The sequence below is a fragment of the Somniosus microcephalus genome, chromosome 12 (assembly GCF_052327205.1).
Source record: "Somniosus microcephalus isolate GS21.2 chromosome 12, FLI_Smic_1.0, whole genome shotgun sequence".
Taxonomy (NCBI): domain Eukaryota; kingdom Metazoa; phylum Chordata; class Chondrichthyes; order Squaliformes; family Somniosidae; genus Somniosus; species Somniosus microcephalus.
Genome location: NC_140998.1, coordinates 80,969,320 through 80,996,650, shown reverse-complemented (window position 1 = coordinate 80,996,650; position 27,331 = coordinate 80,969,320). Strand labels below are relative to the sequence as shown.

Below are 27,331 nucleotides of genomic sequence, written 5' to 3'. Positions count from 1 at the left end.
ACCCTTAAGGATCAGGGTGCAGATACAGTGCTGAGCCATTAGGAAACATTAAAGAACCACAATTTTAAAATGGATGATTGGAGCCATGCAATTTAAAGAAGTTACTGAAATAATTTGGAAGTAGAAATGTAATAGTATATGGCTCATAAAAGAAAACTTATTGTTGAGTATTTTCCATGAGACTACCTGGAAAATCTGTTAGTACATTGGAGGCACTCTACAAGAAATCCAGCGCTTAATGGCTTTTTGAAACAAAGAATATATACAGCATAATTTTATTATTCTATCAAATTGTTGACCTATAATACAATTTCAAATAACCCACATTCTTAGACATCAATGTTGACTAAAAGATAGTAATAATTCACATACTGTAATCATCATTGTTCACAAAATAAGAAGTTTTCATTTTACACACACACACTGTACAGCTTAACAATTAGTTTCTGGGTACAGTGCCTACTTCAAAGTTAGTGTGGTAAACCACTGTTTGTATTCCACTGTGTACATGCCTGGACATGCCTCGGCTGACTCCTCCCACAAGTCCTAGTATAAAGGTGACTGCTCCCCAGCCCTTTGTATTTCTGGACCGGTCGACCACTCGAGGCAGACCTTCATTCTTTTGTTAATAAAAGCCTTTAGTTACTCTCTTAACTCTCAGTCTTTTATGAGTAATTGATAGCGCATCAGTTAGCTTTAAAGCATAAAAGACTCTAGAAATACAGAAACATAATGAGTTTTGTTATAATATTTTAACTTCCCTTTGGGTGTACATAATCACTAAAATCCTTAGATTGATAGAAAAATCAATAAACTGACCCCCAACAGTAAAAAGTTTAAGATTTGAACAAATTGAATATTAATACTATTGAAGCTTGCAAGAACCTGAGACAAATTTGTGGTACAAGATACTAGCAGGAATAAGTCAAGTTCTAATTTACTTAGATTAAGCAGTATAGATGTTTTTGTACTATTGAAGTAGTTTAAACTATTGACATACGAGTTAATATAATTAATGTTTCCCCCCCCCACACAGAAAACATACTGTCCTGTTTTAAACTAGTCAGAATGGCAATAGTGCCTTTAGTAGCTTGCAGAACTTCATTACAGCATGTCTTATTTAACTCCTTCATCAAGGCTTTGTAATTGTAGATTGCACATAGACCTTCAATATTGTAAACATTTGTCTGGTTTATTTTTTTCCATTAAAGAACAAGCCTTTCATTTACACCATTGTGAATGTTTTCCTCATCGGGGTCTTCCCAGATATCTTCAAGTATCTGATCATCGGCATCAACCTCTTCCTCTGTTCGTACTCCAGAACTTATGAGGGCAAAAGATTCTCCAACAAACTCTCTGCACATGGGACATTGCTTGAAGTAATTCACACAACAGTCACACAAACAAGCATGTCTGCAGGGCAGCAGAACCCAGTTCACAGGAGCATTCTGGCACACAACACAATCCTTGCTGCTTTCTTTTCGTGAGTCAAGCTCCTCTTCCGTGGTGCCAAATTTTTCCAGGAGTTTTTTGTCCAGGCCATCAGTTTCTGCAGGCGGCTCTGCAGGTAAACTGTTATCATCAACAGATATAAAAAGTCTCTGGGTAAAAAAAATTAGAACGTTTAAACTTCATTAAAAGGAGGATACAGGTCGCTATGTAATTTCTTTACTGAAAATTAACCACTGGATTAGTTAAACAGCTAGAGCCAATCATTGAATTTGCAAGAAATCTTCAGAATGTCCCAAAGAACTTCACATCCAGTCACTATTGTGGCTCAGTTGGTAGCACCCTCGCCTCTGAGTCAGAAGGTTGTGGGTTCAAGTCCCACTCCAGCGACTTGAGCACAAAAATCTAGGTGGACACTCCAGTGCAGTACTGAGGAAGTGCTGCACTGTCGGAGGTGCCGTCTTTTGGATGAGACCTGAACAGGCAGATGTTATCTCATCTGAAAGATGCCACCTTTGGCAATGCAGCACTCTCTCAGTACTGCACTGAACTTTCAGTCAAGATTGGTATTGTATCTGCTGTGTCACAAATGATGAAGTACAATATACTAATGTTTATTCTGTTTAATACTACATTTCCACACTAATTCTTATTTGCTATTGTTTGTAGAGCGTAGCTGATACGTGGCTTAGTATTTGTAATGTAACTTCTTGAACTTATTGGCCTTTTGATATAACTTTTGATATCACTGTTCATATTAGGAAGCATTTCAGCAAGAGGGATGCATAGGAAGGAAAAGAGGTGAAGAGGGAAGAGAACAAGAATTGGGAGAATAGCATGGGGAAATACTCAGAAAACAATTGCCAAAATACACACAAGAGAAAGGCAAGAAAGACAAATAAAAAACAAACCAAAGAAAAGCAAGATACAGAAAGGAAGACAAAGTTAGTAGTTAAACTATACTGTAAACAGGGAAGGTATAAGCACCTGCAGAATAACTGTGAAAATTTACATGCCCTTCATTTAAAGCAAAGCATCTCAGATGCCTTTATAGAGTGGAAAAGAAAGATGGACACCTAGTAGGAAAAATTAACTTTGTATGGGGGAGTGAGGGGAAAATTGAAAACAAAGGTTTTTGGAGGCTTTTGAAAGCAGGGAGCAAGGAAAAAGTGTCCAGAGAGCAGGGGCCGTTAAGGTCGTCTTCATCTTTCAAATGCAACCATGTCTATGTTGAAATAGCATGGTGAAGCTGTTGAGTCTGTATGTTCCAGTTAGGTTTAGGATCAATCACTGGACACAGACAACAAGAATAACTTTTAACAGGTCTTTACTATTCGAAGGTCAGGACTGAACTGCCCAGCAAATCCTTGCACAACACTTATATACCGGTGTGGTCACCACCGGTATTACAGTATTACAGTATACAGCAGCCAAGAGAAAGTAGTACATCTCTTAAGGTAGTTCTCTTAAGGTGGAACAGGTTACATACACCACAGAAGCAATCATGCATGGTGTCATAACGTGGGTTTGCACCTACAGATCTTCACACCAATGAGTTCTTAATCTTTGCTTAATCACCATGAAGGCCAAATGACTCCTCACCGGCAAAGAGAAGATATCACCAGGCTACTCTCATTTAGGTCTTGGAATTTGGTTCAGAACAATACTGGCAGATTCTAGAGAGCAAATCACGCACCCACCTTCTATTGGCACTAAGTTTATCTTTCTATATAACTGATAAACAGCCACTTAAACAAAAGAAGCAATGGGAACAAGTCCATTCAGAAACTCCCATTAATCTATCAAGTAACTTGGCAGTATCTAAGTTTACCTTAAAACACTGATTAATGGTTTAATATTTCTTTGAAATACAGGAAACTTTGTGCTATCCGGAAGTTGAATGTCCGGCAACTTTGATCTAACGGCAGAAATCAGCAGCCGTTTTGGTTAGGTTTTTTTCCTGCTTTTCACAGGCAGGCTCTGGAAAGCGTCTTTGTCACTTAGCAACAGCTTCAGAGACGCTTCCAAGCTACTGGGCCGAGTGTTTACAAGCTGTTGCTGAGCAACAGTGTTTGTGGTCAGACACGGCAGGCTCTAGAAAGCGTCTCTGTATCTTAGCAACAGCTTCAGAGACGCTTCCAAGCCACGGGCCGAGTGTTTACAAGCTGTTGCTAAGCAACAGTGTTTGTGGTCAGATACTGCGATGAAAAGCTCCTATCTGATAACATTGACGCTGGTCTATCCGGAGCTTTTAAAAAAACGGCAGTAGCTCGGTCCCATGGGTGCCGAATAGCACAAAGTTTCCTGTACCTTTGAAACTATGGCTTATAGGGAATTTTGCCAAATGGCTCAGCAGCTAAAGGCTAAATCATATAGACAACCAAGATCCCAGGTTTAAATCCTAGTCTATGTTGAATTATCTCAGCTGGGGTAGCAGCATGAGTATAATTGGCCTCATAGACCATTTTGCCCATCATGTCTGTGTTGGTTCTTTACTAAAGTAATCCAAAACTAATTACACCGTCCTACACCTTCCCCATAGCCCCATATTGTTATGCTTCAAATGTTTAACCAGTATTCCCCGACTAGAAGAGGGTGGTGTGGAAGTCAGGAATTCTACTCCTGATTGCTATCTTTACTGATTCCCAAACATGACCACCTATTTATTGTTCATGCTTGGGAATCAGCTATAATGCCCCTCCCGAGTTAAATAACTTGCTAATACTCTCTCTCAGGGGAAGAGGATAGGGAGAAAGGTAAAAGAAACCTAGCTACACTGTATTATGCATGCAGGCCATGATTTCTTAGCACTTGTTTTACCCTCAAGTGTTCAATGTAATTAACAATAACAGGTGAAATATTAGCACAATATAGCTGATTCCATTCTCCTGTAGCCACTACAACTGGCAGAATGCAAAACCTACCTTAAGGTCATATATGTGACCTTGGGCAGTCAACAGATACTGGTACAAGATTCGACAGGCAAGTTCGTATTTTTCATCAGGAACATGAATTACTGTTACCATAGAAACCTGGAGATACAGGAGTCATAGACATTGTGAAATTCAATGATTATGTTTATACACAATAACAAAAATAATTAATTAATATGTTGAATTTGTACTGGTAGTCAGGTGGATTATTTTCTCAACCAACTTTATCACACCAAAGTGTCTGGATAGTATCACAATATAGGCACAAAATATTTGTAAAATTTATTATGCTTTGAGCAGATGATCAAAAATGACAATCTGACATTTCTACCATCTCTCAGTCAGGGCACAATTGACTTTCACAGTCTTAGACTGGCTAGAGTGGGGAAAGATGAAAAAAAGCTAACTGGTGACTCCTCCTGAAAAGTGTGCATGTGTGAAGGTCTGATAACTGCAACATCAGTCTGTGCTTTGTTGCTTCCTACAGCTGAGTAGCCTGTTAACATAAGTCTAGGCTCACGCATTAAGAATTACCAGTTGAGCAAAGCATCATAGGCCCCTGCACCAGTGGAACCATATCCCAGGATATGTTGCTGTCTGCAGGGGAGGCAGGCAGTCAAAAAATTATTTAAAATAAAATTACCTTTTCAACTAGCACAGTGTCAGCTGTGGCTCAGTGGGTGTCACTCTTGCCTGAGTCAGAAGGTTGTAGGTTCAAGTCCCACTCCAAGGACTTGAGCACAAAAATCTAGGCTGACACTCCAGTGCAGCTGCACTGTCAGAGATGCTGTCTTGTGAATGAGACATTAAACCAAGGTCCCATCTGCTCTCTCAGATGGATGTAAAAGATCCCATGGCACTATTTCAAAGAAGAGCAGGGGAGTTATCCCCAGTGTCCTGGCCAATATTTATCTCTCTATCAAGATGACAAAAACAGATTATCTGGTCATTATCACATTGCTGTTTGTTGGAGCTTGCTGTGCGCAAATTGGCTGCCCCGTTTCCTACATTACAACAGTGACTACACTTCAAAAAGTACTTAATTGGCTGTAAAGCACTTGGCGACATCCGGTAGCCACGAAAGGCACTATATAAATGCAAGTCTTTCTTTTCTTTCTTCTAATGCTACAAAAAAAAAGTTTTTAAGACACTCAATAAATGCACTTACAATTTCATAAATGTCCTGGTCTTCCTCTTCTGCTAATGTCAACAATGCTACTAGTGGATATCGTGTTCTAGGGAGATTCCCAAAATCTTTCATCGCTAAATATTCAGGCAGCTGAGAGAATTTTTCATCATCACTTTGTTTCTCAATACTAGTGAAATACATTAAAGAAAATAATTCCTAAAGCAGTACTGCTCCATATACAAAAACAAGTTCTCAAATTGAAATGTTATAAGACAAAGTCTTAAGTATTTTTATTTGCTTCTCCATAATTTTTTCTAAAGCAAACAGCTTGTTGCCATACCTTCTGTTTAAGCTTGGAGACCAGGATAGTTTGGGTCACAAAATACTGTACAACTCATGAACTAACATTAATTCCTTAATTGTATTAATTCCTTCATAGCCACTGTGCTCCACTCCACCTAGTGCTCCATCCAAAAAGTGAAATACATTCACAACAATGTGAGCTAAGACAGGAAAGCCATGATTCTCTCACTGAAAAGCAAGTGTGCATTGGTCACATGGAATTTACAAGCTCTGTATTTTGATATGCCAGAAAATATAATTTTTGTAGCAGTAATTTTCAACCAAATTGACAATATTCCAAGTTAGTAAACACCTTTTGTCAAATTCCTAAATTGAAATAGCACATGCAGACTTTTATAATTGATCTATTTTTGTGCTAAGTTTAGATCAATAAATTAGCAAGTTACTGCACGCTGTCTGAAATTAGTAAATGACATTCATAACTTTGATAGTTATACAACAGACTTAGTGACTTGTTCATCAGAAATGAAAAAAGGATACAGAAATTCTTCTCGATGGAGATATTCTCTATTTATTGCTTCTTCTAGTTTCTGTGGCACCTTTATTCTGAAGCAGTATACATGTTTTTGTAATCCTTCATGGAGCTTATGAACACTGCATCCCCAGTAGATAGTCAAAATACATTTCTCTATGCAGTGAGATCTGAGGCTTATTCCACCTGCAAGGCAATGCAGAATTGTTTTTCACAGATAGCAAACCAAGTCCAAAGTATTCCCATTACATAGACGAGCTAGTTGAAAAGAACATGAAAATATTGGCCCGTATTTTGCGTCCTCTATGGGTGTGTACGTGCCTGTAAGGGCTGCGCAAGTTCCGGGTTTTCATGTGCAAAGCGCAAGTGCGAAAACTCAGAACTTGTGAACTGTCAAGAATCTTCTTGACAGATCCAACGCATCCGTGGGAAAAGGACATTCGCGAGCGGAGAGCTGGGTTATTTGCCCAACTACTGCTCAGCAAATGCCTGTGAATTTCTTACGCCTGGTAAGTGTAAGAGTTGAAATGAATATAAAAATTTAAAAAAAATGATTTACACATTAAAACACCTGTAAAATAAGTTAAGGTTATTTTTGGCCCCTTTAAAATGTTTACATTTATTTTTCAAAAAATTAAATTTTTGTTTTAAATGTTTAATTAAATGGTATCTTATTTAATTTTAAATATGTCATTTTTTAAATTTAATTGGTGTGTTATTGTGTTTTTTATGTGATCCCTATTCATGCTTTGGGGATTCCGTACGAAAACGGAATCCCCAAGAGCATGAATGGGGATTTCCTTCTTTTATTGGTTGGGCCGGCCCACGTGATCCCAGGGGCGCTTGTGAACCATGTGCATCCCTGGGATATGTGGGCCTTTACATAGAAACATAGAAGATAGGAGCAGGAGTAGGCCGTTCGGCCCCTCGAGCCTGCTCCGCCATTCAATGAGATCATGGCTGATCATCCAAACTCAGTACAGGGTACCCTGTCCCTGCCTTCTCCCCATATCCCTTGATCCCTTTAGCCTTAAGAAATATATCTCACTCATTCTTGAATATATTTAATGAATTGGCCTCAACTGCCTTCTGTGGTAGAGAATTCCACAGGTTCACCACTCTCTGGGTGAAGAAATTCCTCCTCATCTCTGTCCTAAATGGCTTACCCCTTATCTTTAGACTGTGACCCCTGGTTCTGGACTCCCCCGCTATCGGGAACATCCTTCCTGCATCTAGTCTGTCTAGTCCTGTTAGAATTTTATAAGTTTCAATGAGATCCCCACTCATTCTTCTAAACTCCAGCGAGTATAAGCCCAATCGACCCAATCTCTCCTCATACGTCATTCCTGCCATCCCAGGTATCAGTCTGGTGAATCTTCGCTGCACTCCCTCCATGGCAAGAACATCCTTCCTCAGATAAGGTGACCAAAACTGCACATAATACTCAAGGTGTGGTCTCACCAAGGCCCTGTACAACTGCAGCAAGACATCCTTGCTCCTGTACTCAAACCCTCTCGCTACGAAGGCCAACATACCATTTGCCTTCTTAATCGCCTGCTGCACCTGCATGCTTGCCTTCAGCGACTGGTGCAAAAGGAAACCCAGGTCTCGTTGCACTTCCCCTTCTCCCAATCTATTGCTGTTCAGATAATAATCTGCCTTCCTGTTTTTGCCACCAAAGTGGATAACTTCGCATTTATCCACATTATACTGCATCTGCCATGCATCTGCCCAATCACCCAACCTGTCCAAATCATACTGGAGTTTCTCAGCATCCTCTTCACAGTACACACGCCCACCCAGCTTTGTGTCGTCTGCAAACTTGGAGATATTACATCTAGTTCCCTCGTCTAGATCATTTATATTGTGAATAGCTGGGGTCCTAGGACTGATCCCTGCGGTACCCCACTAGTCGCTGCCTGCCACTCGGAAAAAGACCCGTTTATTCCAACTCTTTGCTTCCTGTCTGCCAACCAGTTCTCTATCCAAGTCAGTACCTTACCCCCAATCCCACGTGCCTTAACTTTACACGCTAATCTCTTATGCGGGACCTTATCAAAAGCCTTCTGAAAGTCCAAATACATCACATCCACTGGTTCTCCCTTTTCTATTCTACCAGTTACATCCTCAAAAAATTCCAATAGATTAGTAAAGCACGATTTACCTTTTGTAAATCCATGTTGATTTTGTCCGATCCTGTCACTGCTTTCCAAGTGCTCTGCTATTACATCTTTTATAATGGACTCTAGCATTTTCCCCACTACCGATGTCAGGTTTACCGGTCTATAATTCCCCGTTTTCTCTCTACCACCTTTTTTGAACAGTGGGGTAACATTAGCTACCCTCCAATCCATGGGAACTGTTCCAGAGTCTATAGAATTTTGGAAGATGACCAGCAATGCATCTACTATTTCTAGGGCTACTTCCTTAAGTACCCTAGGATGTAGATTATCAGGCCCTGGGGATTTATCGGCCTTCAATCCCGTCAATTTCCCTAACACCATTTCCCTACAAATACTAATTTTGTTCAGTTCCTCCCTCTCATTAGACCCTATGTTCCCCGACATCTCTGGGAGGTTATTTGTGTCCTCCTTTGTGAAGGCAGAACCAAAGTATGTATTTAGTTGGTCTGCCATTTCTTTGTTCCCCATTATAAATTCCCCTGATTGTGACTGCAAGGGACCTACGCTTGACTTCACCAATCTTTTTCTCTTCACATATCTATAAAAGCTTTTACAGTCAGTTTTTATGTTCCCTGAAAGCTTACTCTCATACTCTATTTCCCCCCTCTTTATATGTCTTCTCCTTGGATCTTATGCTATCCCCAATTTCCCTTGCTAGCCACGGTTGAGTCACCTTTTTGTTTTATTTTTATGCCAAACAGGGATGAACAAATTCTGTAGTTCATCCATGCGATCTTTGAATGCTTGCCATTGCCTATCCACCATCAACCCTTTGAGTAACATTCCCCAATCAATCCTACCCAACTCGCGCCTCATACCATTGTAGTTTCCTTTATTTAAATTCAGGACCCTAGTCTCTGAGTCAACTACTTCACTCTCCATCTTAATGAAGAATTCTATCATATTATGATCGCTCCGCCCCAAGGGGCCTCGCACAACAAGATTGCTAATTAATCCTCTCATTACATAATACCCAGTCTAAGATGGCCTGGTCTCTAGTTGGTTGCTCGACATATTGGTCCAGGAAACCATCCCGTTATACACTCCAGGAATTCCTCCTCCACAGTATTGTTACTAATTTGGTTAGCCCAATCTATATGTAGATTAAAGTCACCCATGATAACTGCTGTGCCCTAATTGCACGCGTCTCTAATTTCCCGTTTAATATCATCCCCAACCTCCGCATTACTGTTTGGGGGTCTGTATACCACTCCCACTAATGTTTTCTGCCCCTTGGTATTTCTCAGTTCTACCCATACAGATTCCACATCATCAGAGCCAATATCCTTCCTTACAATTGTGTTAATCTCCTCTTTAACCAGCAATGCTACCCCACCTCCTTTTCCTTTTTGCCTGTCTTTCCTGAATATTGAATACCCCTGGATGTTGAGTTCCCAGCCTTGGTCACCCTGGAGCCATGTTTCCGTAATCCCAATCATATCATATCCGTTTACCTCTATTTGCGCAGCTAATTCATCCACCTTATTACGAATGCACCCACGCATTCCTGGAGAGGCCCAGGAGCGCAAGTCGCCGTGGATCCCAAGGCCCCAGGTAGGCACGGATTGTATTTGCAGATCGGAGGCATTTCCCCGCGGGAAGCCTCCGGGTGCAAATTCAGGCCCATAGATACTGACAAATGAATTTTTCATCAAAGACCTATAAAGTTAATATCTTCTGAAGACCTGATTTGATTTTGTAATAGGCATGTTGGATCTTGTTCCTCTCTCCATTATCATCCAAGGTGAAAAAGTTCCTGTTATCCTAGGACATATTCTAGTACTATTATCCCCAGTGTATTGCAGTCAGTAGATTTGTTCACATCAAGTCTTGCACCTTCAGTGTTTTAATTTGAGGCAAAGCATAAAAATTGACCATAAGCAACTGCATTTTCAATTTTTGTTTTTAATATCAAAGAATTGGAAAGTACACCATACCTTGACAGCATGGCAGCAGGGACAGTGGCAGCATGGATACAAAATTGGCTAAGTGACAGGAAACAGATGAACGGTTGTTTTTCGGACTGGAGGAAGGTATACAGTGGTGTTCCCCAGGGGTCGGTACTAGGACCACTGCTTTTCTTGATATATATTAATGACTTGGACTTGGGTGTACAGGGCACAATTTCAAAATTTGCAGATGACACAAAACTTGGAAGTATAGTGAACAGTGAGGAGGATAGTGATAGACTTTAAGAGGACATAAACAGGCTGGTGGAATGGACGGACATGTGGCAGATGAAATTTAATGCAGAAAATTGCAAAGTGATACATTTTGGTAGGAAGAACAAGGAGAGGCAATATAAACTAAAGAGTAGAATTCTAAAGGGGGTGCTGGAACAGAGAGACCTGGGGGTCTATGTGCACAAATCGTTGAAGGTGGCAGGGCAGGTTGAGAAAGAGGTTAAAAAGCATACGGGATCCTGGGTCTCATAAATAGAGGCATAGAGTACAAAAGCAAGGAAGTTATGATGAACATTTATAAAACACTGGTTTGGCCTCAACTGGAGTACTGTGTCCAATTCTGGGCACCGCACTTTAAGAAGAATGTGAAGACCTTAGAGAGGATGCAGAAAAGATTTACGAGAATGGTTCCAGGGATGAGGGACTTCAGTTACATTGATAAAATGGAGGAGAAGCTGGGGTTGTTCTCCTTGGAGCAGAGAAGATTGAGAGGAGATTTGATACAGGTATTCAAAATCATGAGGGGTCGAGACAGAGTAGATAGAGAGAAACTGTTCCCATTGGCGGAAGTATCGAGAACCAGAGGACACAGATTTAAGGTGACTGGCAAAAGAACCACAGGTTACATGAGGAAAAACATTTTTACACAGCGAGTGGTTAGGATCTGGAATACACTGCCTAAAAGGGTGATGGAGACAGACTCAATCGTGGCTTTCAAAAGGGAATTGGCTAAGTACCTGAAGGAAAAAAATTTGCAGGGCTACAGGGAAAGGGCGGGAGAGTGGGACTTTAAAAAAATTTGTTTATGGGATGTGGGCGTCACTGGCAAGACCAGCATTTATTGCCCATCCCTAATTGCTCGAGAAGATGGTGGTGAGCCGCTTTCTTTAACCGCTGCAGTCCGTGTGGCAAAGGTACTCCTACAGTGCCATTAGGTAGGGAGTTCCAGGATTTTCACCCAGTGACGATGAAGGATCGGCGATATACAGGAAACTCTTTTTTATCCGGCACCAACGGGACCGGTGTGGTGCCAGTTGATCAAAAAGTCCGGATTACAGAGGCATATTTACCAAGGTACGAGAGCCCCGTACACGGCCACAGGTGCAGGAGCCCCGGGTACACGGCCACAGATCCAGGCGTCCCTGTTGCATGGCCACAGGTGCAGGAACCCCGGTTACACGGCCACAGATCCAGGAACCCCGGTTACACAGCCACTAATATATAGTAAAACTTACCTGAACCTACTCCTGAATTTTGCCGGTTAAGAGAGATTTCCAGATATTTCGGTGCCGGTTAAAAGAGTTTCCTGTACTTCTAAATCAGGATGGTGAGTGACTTGGAGGGGAACTTGGAGATGGTGGTGTTCCCATGTGCCTGCTGCCCTTGTCCTAGGGGGAAGAGGTCGTGGGTTTGGGAGGTGCTGCCAAAGAAGCCTTGGCGAGTTGCTGCAGTGCATCTTGTAGATGGTACACACTACAGCCATGGTGCACCAGTGGTGGAGGGAGTGAATGTTTAAGGTGGTGGATGGGGGTGCCAATCAAGCGGGCTGCTTTGTCCTGGATGGTGTGTTCTTGGGTGTTGTTGGAGCTGCACTCATCCAGGCAAGTGGAGAGTATTCCAACACACTCCTTACATGTGCCTTGTAGATGGTGGAAAGGCTTTGGGGAATCAGGTGAGACACTCGCCGCAGAATACCTAGCCTCTGACCTGCTCTTGTTGCCACAGTATTTATGTGGCTGGTCCAATTAAGTTTCTAGTCAATGGTGACCCCCAGGATGTTGATGGTGGGGGATTCGGCGATGGTAATGCCGTTGAATGGCAAGGGGCGGTGGGTAGACTCTCGCTTGTTGGAGACAGTCATTGCCTGGAACTTCTGTGGCGCGAATGTTACCTGCCACTTATCAGCCCAAGCCTGAACATCGTCCAGGTCTTGTTGCATGCGGGCATGGACTGCTTCATTATCTGAGGAGTTGTGAATGGCACTGAACACTGTGCAGTCATCAGCGAACATCCCCATTTCTGACCTTATGCTGGAGAGAAGGTCATTGATGAAGCAGCTGAAGATGGTTGGGCCTAGGACACTGCCCTGAGGAACTCCTGCAGCAATGTCCTGGGGCTGCAATGACTGACCTTCAACTACCACAGTCATCTTCCTTTGTACTAGGTGTGACTCCAGCCAGTGGAGAGTTTTCTCCGATTCCCGTTGACTTCAGTTTTACGAGGGCTCCTTGATGCCACACTTGGTCAAATGCTGCCTTGATGTCAAGGGCAGTCACTCTCACCTCACCTCTGGAATTCAGCTCCTTTGTCTATGTTTGGACCAAGGCTGTAATGAGGTCAGGAGCCGAGTGGTCTTGGCGGAACCCAAATTGGGCATCAGTGAGCAGGTTATTGTTGAGTTAAGTGCCGCTTGATAGCACTGTTGATGACTCCTTCCATCACTTTGCTGATGATTGAGAGTAGACTGATGGGGCGGTAATTGGCCGGATTGGATTTGTCCTGCTTTTTGTGGACAGGACATACCTGGGCAGTTTTCCACATTGTCGGATAGATGCCACACAACACGATGGAGGGTGTCCTCAGTGTGAAGATGGGGCTTCGTCTCCACAATGACTGTGCGGTGGTCACTGCTACCAATGCTGACATTGGACAGATGCATCTGCGACAGGTTGATTGGTGAGGACGAGGTCAAGTAGGTTTTTCCCTCGTGTTGGTTCTCTCACCACCTGTCGCAGGCCCAGACTGGCAGCTATGTCCTTCAGGACTCGGCCAGCTCAGTCGGTAGTGGTGCTACCGAGCCACTCTTGGTGATGGACATTGAAGTCCCCCACCCAGAGTATATTCGGTGCCCTTGCTACTCTTAGTGCTTCTTCCAAGTGGTATTCATCAGCTGAGGGAGGGCAGTCGGTGGTAATCAGCAGGAGGTTTCCTTGCCCATGCTTGACCCGAAGCCATGAGACTTCATGGGGTCCAGAGTCAATGTTGAGGATTCCCAGGACCACTCCTTCCCGACGGTATACCACTGTGCCGCCACCCCTGGTGGGTCTGTCCTGGTGGTGGGACAGGACATACCCAGGGATGGTGATGGAGGAGTCTGGGACATTGGCTGAAAGGTATTTTTCTGCGAGTATGACTATGTCAGGCTGTTGCTTGACTAGTCTGTGGGACAGCTCTCCCAATTTTGGCACAAGTCCCCAGATGTTGGTGAGGAGGACTTTGTAGGGTTAACTGGGCTGGGTGTGCCGTTGCCGAGGTCGATGCTGGGTGGTCTGTCCGGTTTCATTCTTCTTATTGTGTTTTGTAGCGGTTTGTTACAACGGAGTGATTTGCTAGGCCATTTAAGAGTCAACTACATTGCTGTGGGTCTGGAGTCACATATCGGCCAGACCAGGTAAGGACGGCAGATTTTCTTCCCTAAAAGACATTGGTGAAGCAGATGGGTTTTTACGACAATCCAATAGTTTCTGATATTCCAGATTTATTTAATTAACTGAATTTAAATTCCCCAACTGCACGTCTCTGGATCATTAGTCCAGGCCTCTGGATTACTAGCCCAGTGACATTACCACTCTGCTACCATTCCCGTGCTGAGCTGAAATGCTCTTGTAGAGAGCTGGCACGGGCTCGACAGGCCGAATGGCCTCCTTCAGTGCTGTACCATTCTATGATTCTACCTCTAGATACTACAAGTGTACAGGTTAAAATACAGCCACAAGTGTGATGCTTTTATAGTTTTAAATAAGCACAGTAGAAATAAGGAGCTGGCGAGCTGACAGTTTCCCAGTGAGATTAAAGAAAGTGAGGCAAGTTCGAGAATAGGAAGGGGGATAAAAGAAATGGCCAAAAATTAACACGTGGGATACAAGTAGAAAACAAAAATGACAGCTATAATATACATCCAAGTATTAGTGGGGGTAAAATAGTGAGAAAATACCTTAAGCAATGGCAAAAAGATAAATAAAGCTGCTTGAAACTGACCAGATAGGGAAGTACAGGAAACTTTGGTTTATCTCGAGCCACCGGCAAAATTCAGGACTCGGTTCAGTAAGTTTTTTTTCTTTTCGTTGCTTTTTTTCCCCCCACCAATCAGGCTCTGCAAGGTCTAGCTAAAGCTGTTGCTTAGCTACAGAGACGCTTGTAAGCTACGGCCAACTGTTTAGAAGCTGTTGCTAAGCAACAGGGTTTGTTGCTAGATACAGAGCTCAAAAGCTTCCGTATGTTTTAACATTAGCGCTGGTTTGTCCGGCAGTTTTGATGGGACGGCAACAGCTCGGTCCCGTATATCATAAAGTTTCCTGTACAAAAGATTGGCCCAGATTGCGGTCATAAGTGCCCCGCAAGTTTCAGGTTTCTGCATGCGATGTACATGCGCGAAAACCCAGAACTTGCGATCTGTCAAGTTTCAGCTTAACAGATCGTACCCATCCGCAGGAAATGGACATTCACGGGCGGAGAGTTGGGCTATCTGCCCAACTACTGTCCAGCAAATGCCCACGAAACCCTTACACCTGGTAAAAGCAGGCGTAATGCCTTCTTTTACCAGCGTAAGGGTTTAAATAAATATTAAAATAACATTTAAAAAAATCATTTAAACATTCAAAAACCTATAAAATTAGTTCAGGTTATTTTTGGCCCCTTTTTAGGATTTTGTTTTAAATGATTAATTAAATTGTATTTTAATTAATTTTTAACGTGAAGTGTGTTTTTTAGGGAATTCCTATTATGCTTATGGGGATTCCGTACGTAAATGGAATCCCCATAAGCATAATAGGAATCCCCCTTTGTGATTGGTTGGGTTGACCCACTTGATCCCAAGGACACTTGCGAACTGCATGCGCCCCGGGATAGGTGGGCCTTTACGCAGGCGTACGCCTGCAGGCCCAGGACCACAAGAGTCCGAAGATACGCAGGCACCAGGTAGGTGCCTACTTTTCTTGCAGTTCGGAGGCATTCGCCCGAGGGAAACTACTGACCGCAATTTCCAGTTCCAGTCCAGGACATGTCCAGTCCATCAGCAACAGAGTAGTCAGGTAAAACAAAAGGAACTGTTCAAATTTCGAGAGATAGAAAAAGTGCAAGAAAACCCCGAGATGAGGAAAAGTAGGATACTTAGGGTGGCTATGGAGACAGAGACAAGGGACTGGCTATGGAGGAAGAGACAAGGGACTAAGAGAACCCTGTCCTAAACCAAAAGTTCAAATTTTTAAAAAAAATAGCCATTGCAAAAGCTCTGAAGACTTAGAAAGTTATGTTAACTTAATTAAATTGTATTTCTGTTCTAATTATCCACTGTCTATGAATTATATTGTATATTTAAAATTTGGTGAGATTTGGTTATTTAATAAATTTACAACAAAGTTTTATATGAGTGAACCAGTCGTAACAGAAAGCAGGTTAGTTCAACAAAATGAATAGGAATGTTAAAAATCAATACATGGAAAGGATTTTTCATGGTAATTTTTCTTTAAAAAAACATACACGTGTATCCCTGCAAAAAGTTAAGGATTAAAAGCTCTATGCTTCTAGGTTAAATTATGACTGTTGACTCGTAGAGTCTAAACATTTACCATTACAGTCTCATTATAAAGCACAGAATACAGACTGAAGCAGGGACCACATCCCCGTTACCAGTAAAAACAGGATATTTAATGCTGATGTGTAATATTTACTCTTCCAATGAGTAATAAGTAAAAAATATGAACAAGCTCTTTGACAAGCTGTTAAGCATACTATTTTTAGAAGTGCAGAAAATGCGTGGTTGGAAAATAATCCCCATCTTCACGTCTGACCAAATACATAAAAAAGCAAATGTGCAACTAAGTTAAACCACACCTTCAGAAAATAGGTTGTGAACACACAGGAACTTTTGATAGCATTTTAACCCTTTCTCTTGCCTTCCTTTCCCACTTTTTTATCTCATCCCCACAGAAGATATGTGGTAAATACAGATCTTCTCCCAGGCTAGCTTATAGGCAATGTATCACAGAAGGTCAATGACAAATCATCCTGATTATTTTTCCCACCTCCTCATAAGCAACACAACAAAGATCTGGAACTCAGCAAAGTATTGATTCTGCATCTCTCCATTCTGTAGTATCGCCTGTTGGTACTCTAACACACACATTTTCTTGTCTTCCCCCTTCTTTTTCTCTCTTCTTCTCTTGAAGGTGATGAGTTATGCTGAGGTATAATTCTGTTGTCACCAGCAGCCCATCCATTGCATGTTAATATCTAGTAGTCATTTTTCACGTGTAAACCGCGGGTGTTGGCATGCAATTAAATCTATGGGGTATCATCGATAATCCTGATCATGTCCTCACCCGATATCCCTCCACTCCTCATGCTATTTCATAACCCAGCAAGAACATATTTAGCTCTTTTATTAACTTTATAATTATGATCCTGTATAAATGCTATTGCTCTTTCAGCTCTTAATTCATTATTATTGACCCATTCAATTCCTTACCCAATATTGGATTTAAAGTACCAAAGTACTGTAGAACAAATATTGGTAGAAAAATTATTTTCTGTCCCAAATAACTTTAGCGTGCTTAGATTTGTATTTACTACATATGCTGTGTTCAAGATTGTACCAAATGTTTATGTTTATTACATTAACAAGATTGAACTTGTTCTAGAAGGTCAACTGTCCATTGGATATCAAGACAAAAGTCACAAATGACCTTGTTTCTTAAGTATAGTCATCAAAACCTTTATAGCATTAGAATACATGTGCACTGAAGTAATATACACATCTACTTATATCTCAAAAAATTCAAACATTCTTTGTAACTGCTGCCACATAATGTGACAGTGGAATATTAGCTCAATAGGCAAACCAAATCATGATGCTGTGATGTACAATTTCATTTGTTGGTGGGATTGACTTTTTGATATGAATAAAAGAGCTTCTATTCCCAGCACCATTAGATTTATGGCAATTCTTCTTCTGCATGGTTCCAACAATGCACTTTAATGCAGAATCAGAAAAGGATCTTCAATTGCACATGCATGGCACTATTTGCCAAATATCTGTATTGTCTCAGAGTCAAAATTGCAGTTAGTGCTGAATGACAGCGAGTTTTATGCTGTGGCCTCAAGAGCACTCGGAATCTTGAAGACTATCCAAACTCATTTCGCTTAAGGAAACACTGCCAGAAAGGAGAATAGATAACCCACTGACACGCTCTCAGGTCAAAAAAGCACCTTACTTTGGACATAAATTCAATCTATAGGACATCTGCTTTAATTGGGGGAGAGGATACAAATTTACTTACCTCAGTTTTCCTCCTATTTTTCAAGCCGAAAGTTATTCACAGAGGAACTCTCTTGACGTTCTCCTCTTCTGCTTAACATCTCATTCTTCAGGAAGTAACTTTAGCCATGCTTGACTTAATTCAAAGCTATCATTCCTGAGTTTTCATGCCTATGCTATTTGGAGAATTTTATTAAAAATGAAACTTAAGAAACTATTCTGTAAAAATGCTGAACAACAAATTAGGTTATATAATTTAATTGGAGTGTTTAGTTTTGCCAACCTTTGCTCTTTGGCACCTCCCTCTAAATCAGCCCAAGGCAAACACGATAGGCAGCTTATCACACCCATTTCATAGATAGCCTGTGAATTTTTATTTGCATTTTGTTATCTTTTTTGTAATTGACTTATGTTTTTCTATGCAAGTTAAAGTAGTCAGCAAAATTGCCTTGTTTGCACAGTTTTTGGGTCACATGGAAGAAGCAAAAAATCAGGTTCAAGATCCGTGGCCAAAAGCAACAGGAGGCAGACAGTTAAAACCTGGCCAAGCTGAAAGAAGTGAAGCTAAGAAAGTAAGGCCAACCACCAAGAAGCCTTTTCCCTCCAGGTAGTGACAGTCAGAGTGATTGACAGTGAGGCAGAAATATTTTGAGAGAGGTTAGCATGTGTGCATGTCAGAGACAGAGAGAGAAACATAGTAAGATAGCATGCGAGAGACACAGAAAGAACGCAAGAGAATGGAGTTTATGGCGGGGGCTGAAGACAATGGCTTTGGTCTTCCCAATGTTTAATTGCAGGAAATTGCAGCTCATCCAGGACTGGATGTCAGACAAGCAGTCTGACAACACAGAGGGAGCAGAGGGGTTGAGAACGGTGGTGGTGAGTAGAGCTGGGTGTCGTCAGCGTACATGTGGAACATGATGTCCAGTCTTCGGATGATGTCACCGAGAGGCAACATGTTGGCGGGAATCCTGAGCGGCAGAGCGGGGTTATAAAGTCCCCAGAGACCAGGTAAGGCCTCACAGCGTCGGCGGGAATCCTGAGCGGCAGAGCGGGGCTATAAAGTCCCCAGAGACCAGGTAAGGCCTCACAGTGTCGGCGGGAATCCTGAGCAGCAGAGCGGGGCTATAAAGTCCCCAGAGACCAGGTAAGGCCTCACAGCGTCGGCGGGAATCCTGAGCGGCAGAGCGGGGCTATAAAAGTCCCCAGAGACCAGGTAAGGCCTCACAGCGTCGGCGGGAATCCTGAGCGGCAGAGCGGGGCTATAAAAGTCCCCAGAGACCAGGTAAGGCCTCACAGCGTCGGCGGGAATCCTGAGCGGCAGAGTGGGGCTATAAAAGTCCCAGAGACCAGGTAAGGCGTACCAGTCTCCAGTCTGGGAGGAGAGAGGTAAAAAGTAATCCAAGTGTGATGTCACCAGAAAGCAGGTAAGTGATTGGTTGGTGAGTATTTCTCCCTTTTAAGCTTAAATCTCTTTGGTTTATAGTTTCTAAGGTGTGATATTCACCATCTAGAATCGGGGCAGAGGATATTTAAGAATAATATTAATAAATTTAATTAATTACATAGAATGGGAGATCAGGTGATGTGTTGCTGCTGCAATATGTGGGAGCTGGTGAACACCATTGATGCTCACGGTGATCACATTTGCAGTAAGTGTTGGCTGCTCGAGGAACTCCGGCTCCGTGTTGAAGAGCTGGAGTCCGAGCTTCAAACACTGAGACACATCAGGGAGGGGGAGAGTTACCTGGACTCTGTGTATCACGAGGTAATCACACCAGTTAGATTAATTAATTCAGATGTAGCCCGTGGCCAGGGTCAGGATGGTGTGACTAGAAGTGAGGCAGGTACGGGGATCCAGGAGGTAGTGTTGGAGGAGCCGCAGCCCTTGCACTTGTGCAACAGGTTCGAGGCTCTTACTCCCTGTGGGGACAGGAGCAGGGACTGCAGGGAGGATGAGCAACCTGGCCACAGCACCGTGGAGCAGGGGGCCATTCAAGTGGGGGGAGTTGAAAGAAATGTTGTAGTGGTAGGGGATAGTATTGTTAGGGGGATAGATAGAGTTCTTTGCAGCCGAGAGCGAGAGTCCCGAAGGCTGTGTTGCCTGCCCGGTGCCAGGGTTAAGGACATCTCCTCTGGACTGGAGAGAAACTTGGAGTGGGAGGGGGAGGATCCAGTTGTCGTGGTCCATGTTGGTACCAACGACATAGATAGGACAAGGAAGGAGGTTCTGCTGAGGGAGTTTGAGCAGCTAGGGGCCAAATTAAAAAGCAGAACCACAAGGGTAATAATCTCTGGATTATTACCTGAGCCACGAGCGAATTTGACTAGGACAAATAAAATTAGAGAGTTAAATGCGTGGCTCAAAGACTGGTGTGGGAGAAATGGGTTTTGCTTCCTGGGACACTGGCACCAGTACTGGGGCAGGAGGGAGCTGTTCCGTTGGGACAGGCTTCACTTGGCCAGTGCTGGGACTAGAGTCCTGGCGGATCATATAACTAGGGCTGTAGAGAGGGCTTCAAACTAACTAGTGGGGGGGAGGTTCCTAGAGAGCAAATAATAAAAATGACAACAGAGAAGGTAATAGACTTAGGTAGCAGTGGGGAAATTAAAAACCAGAGCGTGTCAGGAAGCGGCAGAAGGTATGGAGTAAAAGGTAAAGTAATAAAAAGTGCAAAAGCAGGAACTAAGTGTCACAAAACATCTTTGAAAGTTCTCTATCTGAATGCACGTAGCATTCGTAACAAAATAGATGAGTTAATGGCACAAATAACTACATATGGGTATGATCTTGTGGCCATTACAGAAACATGGCTGCAGGGTGACAATGCCTGGGAATTAAACATACAAGGTTATTTAACGATCAGGAAGGACAGGCAGGAAGGAAGGGGAGGTGGGGTGGCTATGTTAATAAAGGAAGGAATCACTGTAATACAGAGAAATGATATTGGGTCAAAAGATCAGGATAATGAAACAGTTTGGGTGGAGGTAAGGAATAATAAGGGGAAAAAAACACTAGTGGGCGTAGTCTATAGGCCTCCGAACAGTGGCAACTCTGTTGGACGGAGTATCAATCAGGAAATAGTTGAGGCTTGTAATAAGGGAACATCTATAATTATGGGGGATTTTAACTATCATATTAATTGGACAAATCAAATTGGGCAGGGCTGCCTTGAGGATGAGTTCATTGAGTGTATTAGGGATGGGTTTCTTGAGCAGTATGTAACTGAACCGACCAGGGGGCAAGCAACCTTAGATCTGGTCCTGTGTAATGAGACAGGATTAATTAAAAATGTCCTAGTAAAGGATCCCCTTGGAATGAGTGACCATAACATGGTTGAATTCCATATTCAATTAGAGGGTGAGAAGGTTGGATCTCAAACAAGCGTGCTAAGCTTGAATAAAGGAGACTATGAAGGTATGAGAGCGGAATTGAGTAGAGTGGATTGGGAAAATAGATTAAAGGGTAAGACGATACATGATCAGTGGTGTACATTTAAGGAGTTATTTTACAACTTCCAAAAAATATATATTCCACTGAGAAGAAAAGGGTGTAAAAGAAAAGACAGCCATCCGTGGTTAAGTAAAGAAATTAAGGATAGTATTCGACTAAAAACAAGGGCATATAAGGTAGCCAAATCTAGTGGGAGGATAGAGGATTGGGAAAACTTTAAAAGACAGCAAAAATAACAAAAAGATTCATTAAGAAAGGGAAGATAGATTATGAAAGTAAATTAGCAAAAAATATAAAAACAGATAGTAAGAGTTTTTATAGTTATATAAAAAGAAAAAGGGTGGCTAAAGTAAATGTTGGTCCCTTAGAGGATGAGACCAGGAAATTAATGGTGGGAAATATGGAGATGGCAAAAACACTGAATGAATATTTTACATCAGTCTTTACAGTAGAAGACACTAAGAATATCCCAACACTGGACAAACAGGGGGCTAAAGTGGGGGGGGGGGGGGGGGAGGAGCTAAACACGATCAAAATCACTAAGGAAGTGGTACTCGGTAAAATAATGGGACTCAAGGCGGATAAATCACCTGGACCTGATGGCTTACATCCTAGGGTCTTGAGGGAAGTGGCGGTAGGGATTGTGGATGCATTGGTAATAATTTTCCAAAACTCCCTGGACTCGGCAAAGGTCCCGGCAGACTGGAAAACTGCTAATGTAACACCCTTATTTAAAAAGGGCAGTAGACAGAAGGCTGGAAACTATAGACCGGTTAGCCTAACATCTGTGGTAGGTAAAATTATGGAGTCCATTATTAAGGAGACAGTAACAGGACATTTGGATAATCATAATTTAATAGGACAAAGTCAGCATGGTTTTATGAAGGGGAAGTCATGTTTGACAAATTTGCTGGAGTTCTTTGAGGAAGTAACGTATAGGGTGGATAAAGGGGAACCAGTGGACGTAGTGTATTTAGACTTCCAAAAGGCATTTGACAAGGTGCCACACAAAAGATTAGTGCTTAAGATAAAAAATCACGGGATTGGGGGTAATATTCTGGCATGGATAGAGGATTGGCTATCTAACAGAAGGCAGAGAGTTGGGATAAATGGTTCATTCTCAGACTGGCAATCAGTAACTAGTGGTGTTCCGCAGGGGTCAGTGCTGGGTCCCCAACTCTTTACAATCTATATTAACGATTTGGAGGAGGGGACCGAGTGTAACATATCAAAGTTTGCAGATGATACTAAGATGGGAGGGAAAGTAGTGAGTGAGGAGGACCGTGTTTGCGTGGGTTTCCTCCGGGTGCTCCGGTTTCCTCCCACAGTCCAAAGATGTGCGGGCTAGGTTGATTGGCTATGATAAATTGACCCTTAGTGTTAGGGGGATTAAATACGTTGGGTTATGGGGATCGGGTGGGATATGTGTCGGTGCAGGCTCGATGGGCCGAAATGGCCTCTATCTGCACTGTGGGGTCTGTGTGATTCTGTGTGTGTGACATAAAAAACCTGCAAGGGGACATAGACAGGCTAAGTAAGTGGGCAGAGATTTGGCAGATGGAATACAATACTGGAAAGTGTGAGGTTATGCACTTTAGCAGGAAAAATCGTAGAGCAAGTTATTATCTTAATGGCAAGAAACTGGAAAGTACTGAAGTACAAAGGGATCTGTGGGTCCTGGTGCACGAAACTCAAAAGGTTAGTATGCAGGTGCAGCAAGTGATTAAGAAGGCCAATGGAATGTTGGCTTTCATTGCTAGGGGTATAGAATATAAAAATAGGGAGGTATTGCTTCAGTTGTACAAGGTATTGGTGAGACCGCACCTGGAATACTGCGTACAGTTTTGGTGTCCATACTTAAGAAAGGACATACTTGCTCTCGAGTCAGTACAAAGAAGGTTCACTCGGTTAATCCCGGGGATGAGGGGATGGACATATGAGGAGAGGTTGAGTAGATTGGGACTCTACTCATTGGAGTTCAGAAGAATGAGAGGCGATCTTATTGAAACATATAAGATTGTGAAGGGGTTGGATCGGGTGGATGCGGGGAAGATGTTCCCGATGATGGGTGAAACTAGAACTAGGGGGCATAGTCTTAGAATAAGGGGCTGCTCTTTCAAAACTGAGATGAGGAGGAACTACTTCACTCAGAGGGTGGTAGGTCCATGGAATATGCTGCCCCAAAAAGCTGTAGAAGCTACATCATTACATAAATTTAAAACAGAAATAGACAGTTTCCTAGAAGTAAAGGGAATTAAGGGTTACGGGGAGCGGGCAGGAATTTGGACATGAGTCTAGGTTCGGATCGGTCATGGCCCTGTGGGTAGCGGAGCGGGCCCAGGGGCCGTTTAGCCTGATCCTGCTCCTATTTCATGTGTCTAATTCTGTTAGATTCAGGAGATGGTTCTGTGATAGTGGATTGGTGGTTAGGATCAGATCAGCCATGATCTTATTGAATGGCGGAGCAGGCTCGAGGGGCCGATTGGCCTACTCCTGCTCCTATTTCTTATGTTCTTATGAGTAACAGGAGGTGGCCAAGGATAGATCCTTGGGGGACTCCAGAGGCAACAGTGCAGAGGCGGGAAGAGAAGCCATTGCAGAAGACTCTGGCTACGACTGGAACCAGGTGAGGACATTCCCACTCAGCTGGACAATGGAGAAGAGGTGTTCGAGAAGAATGGTGTGGTCAACCATGTCAAAGGCTGCAGAGAGGTCAAGAAGAATGAGGAGTCACAGTCACAGAGTACACCACAGTTACAGAATACACCAAAGAAAATTAATGTAAGCTTAACATACATTCCTCAAACTGGATGAAAAGGTCAATTAAAATGGGAATAAAAAGAAAACAAGCCACAAAAGGTCCACAAAGGAGGGAGAACTCTGGAAAGTATACAGGAATTTGCCAAAGCAGGTTAAAAGTGTTATGAGAGTTCAAAGAAGACTCTAGAGATGAATAAAGCTACCAATGTTAAAACATAATACTGAAAAGTTCTTCCAGTATCACAATAATAAAGTAAGAGAGAGGAAGTTAGAACTCGAAAAGATATTGTAGTGAAATTAAAAGTAAAATAGTTTAAATATTAAATTAATATTTTCTGGATGTATTCACTATATAGGATAAATCAGGAGGATCCAAGACGGAAAAAATCCGGTGGGTCAGATAAGAGTGTATATCCTAGGGTGCCAAAGGAGATGAGGGAGGAAATTTCTCGGCACTGGCCATCATCATGAAGGAATTGTTGCACTGAGAGATCCTCCAGACAGACGAATGTTCTTGTATTTAAAAAGATAACAAATCTGAACCAGATTTATAGTCCCAATCTGACTTCCAAGTGAAGGCAGGTTGTGGGAAACCATCTTTAGTAGGTAGCCTCACACCAATTGGGTTTTACAGCAAATGCACGTTACATGGTAGTCACATGATACAATGAGAATGGAGTTGTTGACTAATCATAGCAAACAATCTCTGTCAATTAGTCTACAACAGACCCAGACATGACATAAGGAAAACCCCAGCGGTGGAGAGCTTTGAGAACCATAGGTCCAAAATCACCTTTTTCCTCCCATGCTACACTTACCACATCATGTCTCAAATTACTCCTATACTGTATCCCCAAATTATTTTCTTAAAAAAGTCTATCTAATTTACATTTCTGAGTATCAAAACAGCTTTGCATCCAGAAAATTATTGCCTTCCAACACTAGTGGGAGTTTGGATGGCAAGACTGGCACAAAAATCTTGTCAAGACAGATAAAAAGTTTTATAAACCTCTAGAACAATGAACTAACTGCTGTAGTGAGACTCCACAGCTTCATTTCTGGGCCTCCAAGGTTGAATGTCATGTCAGGACCATAAATTGTCATTAATAGGGTCCTTACGACATGAATTACCAGCCCTAAATGACAGTGACGAGATTCATTTGCACTAACGTCATAAATCCAGCAATTTCATGACACGCAATGAACTTCAATGGGGAGCTTCATGGCGAGATGGTAATTTTTTCAGTTTTGTCGAGGCTAGTGGCAGAGATCGTCCAGCAATTTGTGGAGAATCGGAACTCATGGCGTATCTCTTCGCCACAAATTGCTGGATTTTGTACAAACTAATAATGGCAAGTACCGTTAATGTATCATTATTTTCCAACAATTTCTGGCCCCAGCTTAGGGCGAGATGATGTCAGCAGTGTAGCTTAGATCTGTTAACTACTCATTGCACTTTACAGATACTGGTTCCAGACTTTACATAGTATTTACAGCACAGAATTTAAACAAGGGTCACATATCCACAAATCCGTGCCATCACTAAAACCGCCTGTTTCCACCTCCGAAACATCGCCCCTGACTCAGCTCATCTGCTGCTGAAACCCTCATCCATGCCTTTGTTACCTCTAGACTTGACTGTTCCAACTCACTCCTGCCTGGTCTTCCACGTTCTACCCTCCATAAACTTGAGGTCATCCAAAATTCTACTGCTCGTGTCCTAACTTGCACCAAATCCTGTTCACCCATCACCCCGTGCTCGCTGACCTACATTGGCTCCCGGTTAAACGCCTCAATTTTAAAATTCTCATCCTGGTTTTCAAATCCCTCCATGGCCTCGCCCCTCCCTATCTCTAATCTCCTCCAGCCTCACAACCCTCCAGATATCGGCACTCCTCCAATTCTGGCCTCTTGCTCATCCCCGGTTTTAATCATTCCACCATTGGTGGCAGTGCCTTCAACTGCCTAGGCCTAAGCTCTAGAATTCCCTCTTTAAACCTCTCTGTCTCTCTACCTCTCGTTCCTCCTTTAAGACGCTACCTCTTTGACCAAGCTTTTGGTCATCTGCCCTAATATCTCCTTATGTTGTTCAGTATCAAACTTTATTTTATAGCGCTCTTGTGAAGTACCTTGGGATGTTTTACTAAAAGGCGCTGTTTAAATGCAATTTGTTGGTGAAGTTGTTGTCATAATTTTGAACATTGGGGATCAGAGCTAATCCCTGAAGGGTTTGGCCCAAACAGAATTACCATCCAATTAAATATAGGTTTTCTAAACTACGCCCAGCTGCTTTGCAGCATTATCAAAAACAACATGCAACAAAATGAATTTGGTGGTAGGCTTCCCAATAATGAAGAACGGTATTCGAAAATATTAGATAGGATGTTTTTGACAGCGCAAACTACGACTGGATGCCTTAAAGAACTCTGCAGTGTTGTGAGCACTGTTCGCTGACAGGTTAAAATCGCTCCCAGAAAACGGACTTTAATAGGAGTTATCTTTAAATATTTTGAAGACAGGACATATGTCCAAATCGTTCCTTGCAGCGTTACTTGGAAATAAACCATTAAAAAAAATTCTGACATGGTACAGTTACCTGTAACTGATGCGGTCAGGGAGTTTATAATTTCCAGTGTGAATGGGTTTTTCACCTGCACCATGCGTTTTCTCTGCACCCTGGCCACGGACTCGCTCTCCTCCGAATTCCGGATTATTACAGGAATGTCCCAGACAAACCTGGATTTGGAAATAAGGTTGTTATTAATCGGGCTCGAGGGCCAGCAACGACTTTCATTCACACCACCTTATTCCAACACTCACCATCCCAATATCACGGCGATCGTTACAAAAAAGCACACAAAGACGAGGGTTATGTAAAAGATCGGCGAGTACTCGTACAACATCACCAGAAACACCGCAGCCATTGGCCTCCCAGCAACCGCCGGATACTGGCAGCAGCGACGGCAAGTGCAGCGGTACAAAAACATCCGCACGCGTTTACATCACCTCCACTCAGCACCAAATATTTGCTGCATGTCAAAGCAGCGAATATTTCCACTTCCCAAAGTTATATTTATCTCTTTGTGGTTACTTAGGACTCTACAGCAAAATGATAGGCTCAGTTGTTGGCATTCTTGCCCCCACCCCGCC

General features: G+C 42.6%; 1 protein-coding gene across 1 annotated transcript; it reads right to left on the bottom strand.

The window, feature by feature from the left end:
• Nucleotides 1–258: 258 nt before the first annotated feature.
• On the bottom strand, nt 259–27,331 carry cgrrf1 (cell growth regulator with ring finger domain 1). The gene is made up of 6 exons (XM_086003211.1): nt 27,002–27,331; nt 26,778–26,917; nt 6,355–6,532; nt 5,551–5,698; nt 4,374–4,481; nt 259–1,601 (listed from the first exon to the last, which is right to left on the bottom strand). Exons 1-6 carry the CDS (start codon nt 27,166–27,168, stop codon nt 1,206–1,208), a joined length of 1,137 nt encoding a protein of 378 aa, XP_085859337.1. The 5' UTR covers nt 27,169–27,331; the 3' UTR covers nt 259–1,205.